Below are 10000 nucleotides of genomic sequence, written 5' to 3' on the forward strand. Positions count from 1 at the left end.
TGCAGCATACATGTTCTTCAGACTTGTGTATCATGCAGCATGAGTGTTCTTCAGACTTGTGTATCATGCAGCATAAGCGTTCTTCAGACTTGTGTATCATGCAGCATAAATGTTCTTCAGACTTGTGCATCATGCAGCATAAGTGTTCTTCAGACTTGTGCATCATGCAGCATAAGTGTTCTTCAGACTTATGCATCATGCAGCATGAGTGTTCTTCAGACTTGTGCATCATGCAGCATGAGTGTTCTTCAGACTTGTGTATCATGCAGCATACATGTTCTTCAGACTTGTGTATCATGCAGCATAAGTGTTCTTCAGACTTGTGTATCATGCAGCATAAGTGTTCTTCAGACTTGTGTATCATGCAGCATAAGTGTTCTTCAGACTTGTGTATCATGCAGCATAAATGTTCTTCAGACTTGTGCATCATGCAGCATAAGTGTTCTTCAGACTTGTGCATCATGCAGCATAAGTGTTCTTCAGACTTGTGTATCATGCAGCATAAGTGTTCTTCAGACTTGTGTATCATGCAGCATGAGTGTTCTTCAGACTTGTGTATCATGCAGCATAAGTGTTCTTCAGACTTGTGCATCATGCAGCATAAGTGTTCTTCAGACTTGTGCATCATGCAGCATAAGTGTTCTTCAGACTTGTGTATCATGCAGCATAAGTGTTCTTCAGACTTGTGTATCATGCAGCATAAGTGTTCTTCAGACTTGTGTATCATGCAGCATAAGTGTTCTTCAGACTTGTGTATCATGCAGCATGAGTGTTCTTCAGACTTGTGTATCATGCAGCATAAGTGTTCTTCAGACTTATGTATCATGCAGCATAAGTGTTCTTCAGACTTGTGTATCATGCAGCATAAGTGTTCTTCAGACTTGTGTATCATGCAGCATAAGTGTTCTTCAGACTTATGTATCATGCAGCATAAGTGTTCTTCAGACTTGTGTATCATGCAGCATAAATGTTCTTCAGACTTGTGCATCATGCAGCATAAGTGTTCTTCAGACTTGTGTATCATGCAGCATAAATGTTCTTCAGACTTGTGCATCATGCAGCATAAGTGTTCTTCAGACTTGTGTATCATGCAGCATAAGTGTTCTTCAGACATATGTATCATGCAGCATGAGTGTTCTTCAGACTTGTGCATCATGCAGCATAAATGTTCTTCAGACTTATGTATCATGCAGCATAAGTGTTCTTCAGACTTATGTATCATGCAGCATAAATGTTCTTCAGACTTGTGTATCATGCAGCATAAGTGTTCTTCAGGCTTATGTATCATGCAGCATAAGTGTTCTTCTGACTTGTGTATCATGCAGCATAAGTGTTCTTCAGACTTGTGTATCATGCAGCATAAGTGTTCTTCAGACTTATGTATCATGCAGCATAAGTGTTCTTCAGACTTGTGTATCATGTATCATGTATCATAGATTGATGTAATGTGATATACATTATCAATCAATTACACTTGCAACCGGCATGTGCATTCATGTCACTCGGAGCATATATTAAGGGTGTTGAAAGGGTGTTTATTTATGATCAAGGAAAAGAGATGGTCCCTGGGTTTTGCGTAAAGTGAATGGGAGAGAAAAAAGATAGATAGATAGATAGGCAGAGAGAGAGAGGGAGAGGGACACACACACACGCACATACACCGGGGGAGAGGGAGGGAGAAAGAGGGAGAGGGAGAGAGAGGGAGAGAGGGAGAGAGGGAGAGAGGGAGAGAGGGAGAGAGAGAGAGAGAGAGAGAGAGAGAGAGAGAGAGAGAGAGAGAGAGAATAAGACGTACACGTGCCAAAAAATCATTATTAATTGGCAGCTTACACAGAGTTGGGAAACATTTTTTTTTTCTTTTTACTTTTCTGGTTTTCTCTATTGCTAATTCTATAAAGGCCAATCTAGTCACCTTCCCTAAAAATAAGCGACGCATGCTTCTGTCTATTAGAAAAAAAAACACTGAATACTCGTACGGCTGCCGTATCCCGATTTTTGATAGCAATTCGTACGGCAGTGCTTTGCGCGTGCGTGGTGAAATTGCTTTTCCGCCAACAAACAAGATGGCGGCGTCGACACGAGATGACACCCCGCTCGATTTCCATATTCAATATCTAGAATACGAAAGCTTTTAAAAAGTGTGATGAACGATACGAGAATGTCAACTATTGTAGACTCTACACCTGGAGATCACACATAAATGAATCTGTTTTGAAAAGGACCCCAGACAGTGTTTCAATAAAGTTCTAAAATTCGTTAAACATGGGTTGTGCTGCAGACATGACGGTTAGACAAGGCTACTTTAGGTAAGGTTAGGTCATACTTATTACGTGTATATGCACATGCGTATATGTATTATTGTACGCCTAACCGCAAGAAATCTGGATACGGCTGCCGTACTCGTATCCTTCAGTGTGAACCGCATTGAAACGCCTAAAGGACAAATAATAATCACAAATAAGAACTGAAATAATTTTGCTATTCATAGATATTAACTTTGATATCAACTTGAACATGTTAATGTATCGATGTATTGATTTCTCGATATGGTTTGAGAAAAACAAAGCGATGCCTATAAAACGATACTGCTATTAAGATATTGATCGATACATGCATCGCGATACTACTCATATGTGTTTCTATGTGCGTGTATCTGTATATGTATGTTAGGATATATGTATATCTAAGCATGTGTTCGTTGTATTGCTTACCTAACTGCATAATTATGTATTTATCTGTGTTAAGATCTAGGAAGTCTGCGAGTCCACGTATCTATGTGAGTATCCGTTAAAAATACCTCGTCGTTTCCGTTTTCTATGATGGTAAAGAATGCGGCTCGTGAACGATTGCATGACGAACAAAAGCCCGGCGCTTCCTTGCAACGCTGCTGTCAATCAGCGCATTTGCAGACCTCCAGACCTTCAGGATGGATTTGATTCGCTTATGATTACCAATCTTATCGAACACAAACTTTAAACCATATAAGAAATACACAAAAAAGAAAAGAAAAGAAAAATCAATATGAACTGAAACAACAATGATTACAAAAAAGAAAGAAAGGAAGGAAGAAGAAGAAAAAGAAGAACAGGAAGAAAAAAGATAACAGCGCCTTGTTAAAAACTGAGTATGGTCACTGACCTCCTTGTGACGTCAATGAGCCAATGAACATTTGTGCCAAAATATACTTTTTATTAAATTAATTTATATGTACTCGAGTAACTGAATTACTGGCTTTTATTAATCTATTAATGATGATGATAACAATAACGATTACGATAATAATGATGTTAATGATAATAATAGTAATGATGATAATACTAATAATGGAAATGATAATGATAATAATGACGATGATGATGATATTAATAAAGATAATAGTGGTAAAAACGATAGTAATAATGATGATGATGATAATAATAATAATAATAATAATAATAATAATAATAATAATAATAATAATAATAATAATAATGATAATGATAATGATAATAACAATAATGATGATAATAATTATTGAATTAATGATAATAATGATGATAATGTTAATGACAATAACGATAATAGTGATAATGATAGTAATGATGATTATGATAATAACAATGATAATAACAACAACATCAATGATAATAATAATGATAATAATAATTACAATAATGATAATAATGATAGTAATGATAATGATAATAACAAAGGTATAATTATAGTAATGATAAAAATGATGATAATGATAGTGATAATGATAGCATCATAATAACAATGATGTTGATGATACTAATTAAAACAAAAGAAAGAATAATAACTATAATGATAATATTAACGATGATGATAATAATAATATCACTAATAACAAAAAGGGCAACAACATAACAACAAAAGCAATAATAATGATGATATTGGTAATGATAATTATGCTAATAGTAATGAAAATAATAATAATAATGATAATGATAATAATGATAATAATAATAATAATAATAATAATAATAATAATAATAATAATAATAATAATAATAATAATAATAATGATAATAATTATAATAATAATGATAATAATAATGATAATAATAATAATAATAATGATAATAATGATAATAATAATGATAATAATAATGATGATGATGACAAAAATAATGATAACGATAATAACAACAATACCCACAACAGTAACATCACTGAATACATGAAACTACATGAAATACAATATACCTCACCAACATTTATAGCAAAAAGGATAATGATGAATATAACATAAATCTAAAAAGCTGAGTCATATAAAGACAATAAAATTTATAACTCTGTGATTACTCAAGTTAACGACAGCTATTTCTCATAATGCAGGCAATGTATATTCAAATTTATGACCAGATAACCCAGCCAAAATATTATCTAATCTATGGACAATAAAGTTAACATTCTCTGTGTCATATTTGGTAGAGTTTGAAATTGGAAATAGGATTTAGTATAATATAATGTTTTTATTTATTTATTCCTTTTTTGCAGTTCTTTCGCTGTTAATAATCATAAATGCCCTCAATATTACTATTAATAACACTGTAACTCATGCAAGTGATTGTAATAATTATAATGATAGTAATGATGAAAGAAACGATAATGATAATGATAGTATAAACGATAATGATAATAAAAACTATGATTATAGTGATGATTATAATTCTAATCACACTAATCTTTATCACTATCATCACTACCATTATTATCGCTTTAGTTATAATTATCATATTCGGTCTTATTAGCAGCATGATCGCTATCATAATCGTTATTAAAGTCATAATGATTGTGCTTCCTTTGTTCTGCATATTATTGTATGCGTATCATTATCATCTTTGCTATTCTTTGTTATTTTATCTTCTATCATTATCATAGTTATTATCCCTATTGCAATTATCATTATCTTCTTTTATTGCGAATCTTATTATCATCACCGTTACCATTATTTCTCCATTTATAATTATCTACCTACTGTTAATCGGTGGTCCAAATTTTCCTTCAGTTGACAAGGATCATTCTAAGAAAATCTAGGCATTTAACTGAAACAAACTCACCCGCGTCAATGAATAAATAGATAGATGAATAGGATAGAATTGATAAAGGAAAGGAAAAAAGAAAATATGATTACGAAATAGCGGAAAAGAGAATTTCAGCGTTACTGAAAGCTGCTGACGTCAACAACTCCATCCCTACTGTGGCTTCCTGAACATAATTTCCATTTTATTTTCACTTATCATTCTCTTCATCAGTTTCTCTCCGTATTCCTCATTTCCTCTTTATATTTTCGTTTACATTTTCTTTTATTTCGGATTTATGGTTTATGTTATGAGTCACACACCTGAAATTTTATTCTAAATCGATACATTTCTTTTTCTTTGTTCAACTTCCTGTTCCAAATTGTTCACCTTTCTTGAACATCATCAAAGAACACTTACCCTGCTGTTCTAGTTGTTTGATATATAGGCCATCGTGTGTGTCAGTCTGTGTGTCGTGTATTGTAAGTATTGTAAGTGAGTCTTTGGTATTTTCAGGTCAACTAATTTTACGTCTGTCTAGCGATGAGTGGGGAGGAATGCGCTCCCAGACACTCATTTGTTTTGTTATTTCGTTTTTTGCTTGTTAAGTTAGGGCGCTGAATGGTCTAATTGGCTGTTCAGTCTTTAGTAAGTTGTTCTGTATGTCTGTCTGTTTGTGTCTGACTCTGTTTCTTTTTTTTCTCTGTCTTTTTCTGTCTCTTTTTCCCTCTCTGTCCACCTTTCTGTTTGTCTGGTTCTCTCTCTGTCTCTCTCTCCCCCCTCCTTCCCCCCCTCTCTCTCTGTCTCTCTCTGTCCCTCTCCCTCTCTCTCTGTCTCTCTCTGCCCCCACCTCCCCTCTCCCCACCCCCTCTCTCTCATTAAACCCTCTTTCAACAACCATAATAATGATTCAAACAATGAAACCAAAAACACCACCACACCATCCCCAACACCACAACCACCATCTTCACCATCCGCGCCTCCACCTCATCCCCACCACACTTGGACTGCCTCACCACCCGGGCGTTCCTCCCCCAGGTGTATCTTTCACCAGTTGTAGTAAGCTTTCAGTGTGAAAAGACAGCCAACCCGCTGTTCCTCATACTATTCCTCTTGCAACATACCACGAGTGTTAGAAAATGATCGTTCCCTCCTCATCTCCTCTTCTCTACCTTGGAGCGAAGTGAGGAAGATATGAGTTTGAAGGAAAAAAATAAAGTGAGGAAGGAAACGATGTATGATTGAATGTTGTCCAAGCCGTGACACGCCTGGTTGTGGATGTCACATGCTGGGGGCTGTGCATGTTATTGATTTTCTTTCAGGGTTGCTTGCGCTATTTCGCTTGCATACCGAAACCCTGACCTGTGTTGCCCTACTCTTCCCAGGTCATTGACTTTTATTTGTGTCCTGTCAGAATTCGGTGTTAAAAATCCCCAACAGGAAATTTTAAAAAAAGAAGAAAAAAAAAAGTTTGGTGTTAGATTCCACGTACTGTGATAGAAACATGCAGTTTTACTTCCGTTTATGGGGTGGATATATTGCCTTCCGTCTGGACTTGTGTGAGGTAAATTTGGCGTCTCGTGTGTAATTCGTTGTTTCTCGCAAATTGCCGTTTGATTAGTGCTTTGCTAATGATTAGGGCCTGTTTCGCTACGTGTTTCCATTTTGCTCTCCCTCTCTCTCGCTATCTATCTACCTCTCTCTCTCCATCTCTCAATCTCCCTCTCTATCTATGTATCTATCTCTATATATCTATCTGTCTGTCTATCTATCTATCTATCTATCTACCTATCTATCTATTTATCTGTCTATCTATCTATACATATATCTACCCATCTCTCTCTCTGTCTCTCTCTGTCCGTATCTCTCTCTCTCTCTCTCTCTCTCTCTCTCTCTCTCTCTCTCTCTCTCTCTCTCTCTCTCGCTCTCCCTCTTTCTCTCTCTCTCTTTCTCTTTTCTCTCTCTCTCCCTCCCCCTCTCTCTCTCTATCTATCAATCTTATCTATCTATATCTCTATCTATCTATCTATACATATATCTACCCATCTCTCTCTCTCTCTCTCTCTCTCTCTCTCTCTCTCTCTCTCTCTCTCTCTCTCTCTCTCTCTCTCTCTCTCTCTCTCTCTCTTTCTCTCTCTCTCTCTGCCTCCCCCCCTCTCTCTCTCTTCTTCATTCGTCGTTCTCTTCCCCTCTCTCTCGCGTTTCCCCCCCGTCACTCTTTCTAATCTTTAATTACTACCATTTCTTTAATCATATTCTTCTGCATTTAAATGGATTTTCATGCTCTAGCGTCAAAGAAATATTTTTTTCTTTCAAATTTTATCTAGCCATTATATATAAAAAAATTGTCTTCTCTCTTTCTTTACCTATTTTTTTTTTTTTTTTACAATAATCTTTGTTTATTACTGGCTTAATATCATATTTTTTCGACAAAGTGTTATTCTTGTAATAGGGACAACATCCAAACTCAAACATGTTCAGACACGTTCATACATATTGTAAAAATCTTGGTGGTATCAGTATTAGTAATAGTAGTAGTAACAACACAAGCAGTAACAGTAGTAGAATAAGTAATAGTAATTACAGTAGTAGTAGTGGTAGTACTAGTAGTTGTTGTAAGAGTAGTATAGTAGTAGTAGTAGTAGAATAACAGTAAGAACAGTATTATCATTAATAGTAGTAGTAGTAGCAGAAGCAGCAGCAGTAGTAGTAGTAATAAGTAATATTATCATTAGTAGTAGTGGTTTTGGTTGTGCCAGTAGTCACAATAATAGTAATTGTTGTAGTACTAATAAAACTGGAAATATTGGAACTACTAATACAAATTTAATCATGACGATAAAAATAGGAATAGCAGCACATTACGGCCATAATGCTACAGGGAATATTAATAATGGTAAAGATGAATAATGACGATAATAGTAATTATCATCAACAATGATAATGATGATAATGATAAAAATATGGATGATAATGATGAAAATGTTAGTAATGATGATACTTCTGTTATTACAACTACAATAAATACTACTACTACTAACGATATCAGTAATGATAATGGTGATATAAATGATAATGATGGTCATGATGATGATGGTGATGATGATGATGATGGTGATAATAAAGATAATAATAATGATAATGAAAACAGTAATTGTAATAATAATAATAATCGTAATGATAATATTAATAGTTATATTGATAGTAATAATGATGATGATGATAGTAATAATGACAATAATAACAATGAAAAAAACAATAATGATAATGATAATAATGATCATAATAATAACCAATAACATATGAAATGATGACAATAATAATAATAATATTATTAATAATAATAATAATAATAATAATAATAATAATAATAATAATAATAATAATAATAATAACAATAATGATGATAATGATAATAATGATAACGACTGTGATAATAACAATTGTATTAGTAATGATAACAGATAGATTATCGTATAGATTAATAGATGGATGGATTAACAATAAAGGGAGATATAATGATAGTGAGTTAGATTGATTATCTATCCCATTAGAAAAATCCTTGTAAAGAGCTGACATTTATTTGATTTTACATATCAAGCTTAATGGTATGGGTCTTGAAATAAAGAATAGTGTCCCCCAGATTTGGGTTACGTTTTCTTCCATTTTAGTACTGGTCATAGAAAGCGTTTGGGGATAACTTCATAGAATTTTTCTTATCGGAAGCACTCGTGGGTAGATTTACACATTTCTTTATTCATTTTGAAGATTTTAATATCACAATTCTGAAAGCTTTATATTATATTGCATTATTTGCATTGTATTTGTAGTATATTGCAAAACATTCAATAGAATAATAATAACAAAAATGGCAAGGATCGCTATCATCCTTGTCATTACTCAACTTTTGTGTTACAATTTATTTAGCGTTTTTCATGCTATTCACCCCATTATTTTCTAAATAACACTATAATTAACGACTGTATGCGTGTGTGAGAGAGAGACATACTGAATCTTAATAGATACAATTAATTCCATTTCTGATTAACGATTACAAAGTTAATTATCATCCAAGATACCTAATAAGAGATATTGGTTATTTTTATCACTAAAGGTAAAGTAAACTTTATCATAAAGCAGCTTATAATTTTCATCTTTTGTAAAAATTATAACATCTTTTTGTTTTTCAGAATTTAGTCTATAAGTCTATGGTTTTGTACATAACGGAATTATGAAAGTTTAAAAGCAGAGTATTCCTGTAAACTCAATATCAACAAATTTAAATTCTGCTGTTAAGATAAACACATCAGTTATTAGTATTTGTTACATGCTATATTCTTCAAGACTGAATTTACAAAATTTCTCAAGGATTTTCTTGTTAAACATAATTATTTTACACCTAGTCAAACAACATATAGACTAAATATCAGGGTATGATTTTCTACTAATTATACGCAATAGATACAAACAATAATATAAATATATATAAATAACGCTTCCTCCTATACTTACTAATAATTTCTAATAATCAACTTAACTCAATCTAACTTTAACATACGAAAGAAGTTAAGATATAGCGTGTCATTCGAAAAGTTCTGCTTTTTGATCAAGACATGAATTTCTGCCACCATGATATGATATCGAAATTCGGAATTTACTCTTAGCACTGGCATATTTATGTATCACGCTCAAAATGCAATTTAGAGGCGCCGCCCCGAAAAGGTGACACGTGCACCTATGCCCGCTATATTTAAAGGGAATGCGAGACCTCAGACCGCGCCCAATCGCCTCTACCATAGCCTTCCATAGCACCCTCGATCATCTCCCTGACCCATTCCGTTGTTTAGGGGTGTTTAAGGGATCTAAAAGGGGTCTATAAGGGGTATACGAGTACTCAAACCATATCCTTTCTCATTTACTCTGTAACAATTGCCGTTGTTTAGGGGTGTATTTAAGGGGTCTATAAGGGGTATGAA

General features: G+C 33.7%; 1 protein-coding gene across 1 annotated transcript; it reads left to right on the forward strand.

The window, feature by feature from the left end:
• Nucleotides 1-32: 32 nt before the first annotated feature.
• LOC138861282 (neurogenic locus notch homolog protein 2-like) lies at nt 33-1436 on the forward strand. The gene has a single exon (XM_070120244.1). It carries the CDS (start codon nt 33-35, stop codon nt 1434-1436), a length of 1404 nt encoding a protein of 467 aa, XP_069976345.1.
• The last annotated feature ends 8564 nt before the right edge of the window (nt 1437-10000 follow it).

Source organism: Penaeus vannamei, unplaced genomic scaffold, assembly GCF_042767895.1.
Source record: "Penaeus vannamei isolate JL-2024 unplaced genomic scaffold, ASM4276789v1 unanchor3955, whole genome shotgun sequence".
In the NCBI taxonomy this organism is placed as follows: Eukaryota; Metazoa; Arthropoda; class Malacostraca; order Decapoda; family Penaeidae; genus Penaeus; species Penaeus vannamei.

Coding starts and splice junctions, on each gene's coding strand:
- LOC138861282 (XM_070120244.1), top strand. CDS start 33: ATGCAGCATGAGTGTTCTTCAGACTTGTGTATCATGCAGCATAAGCGT.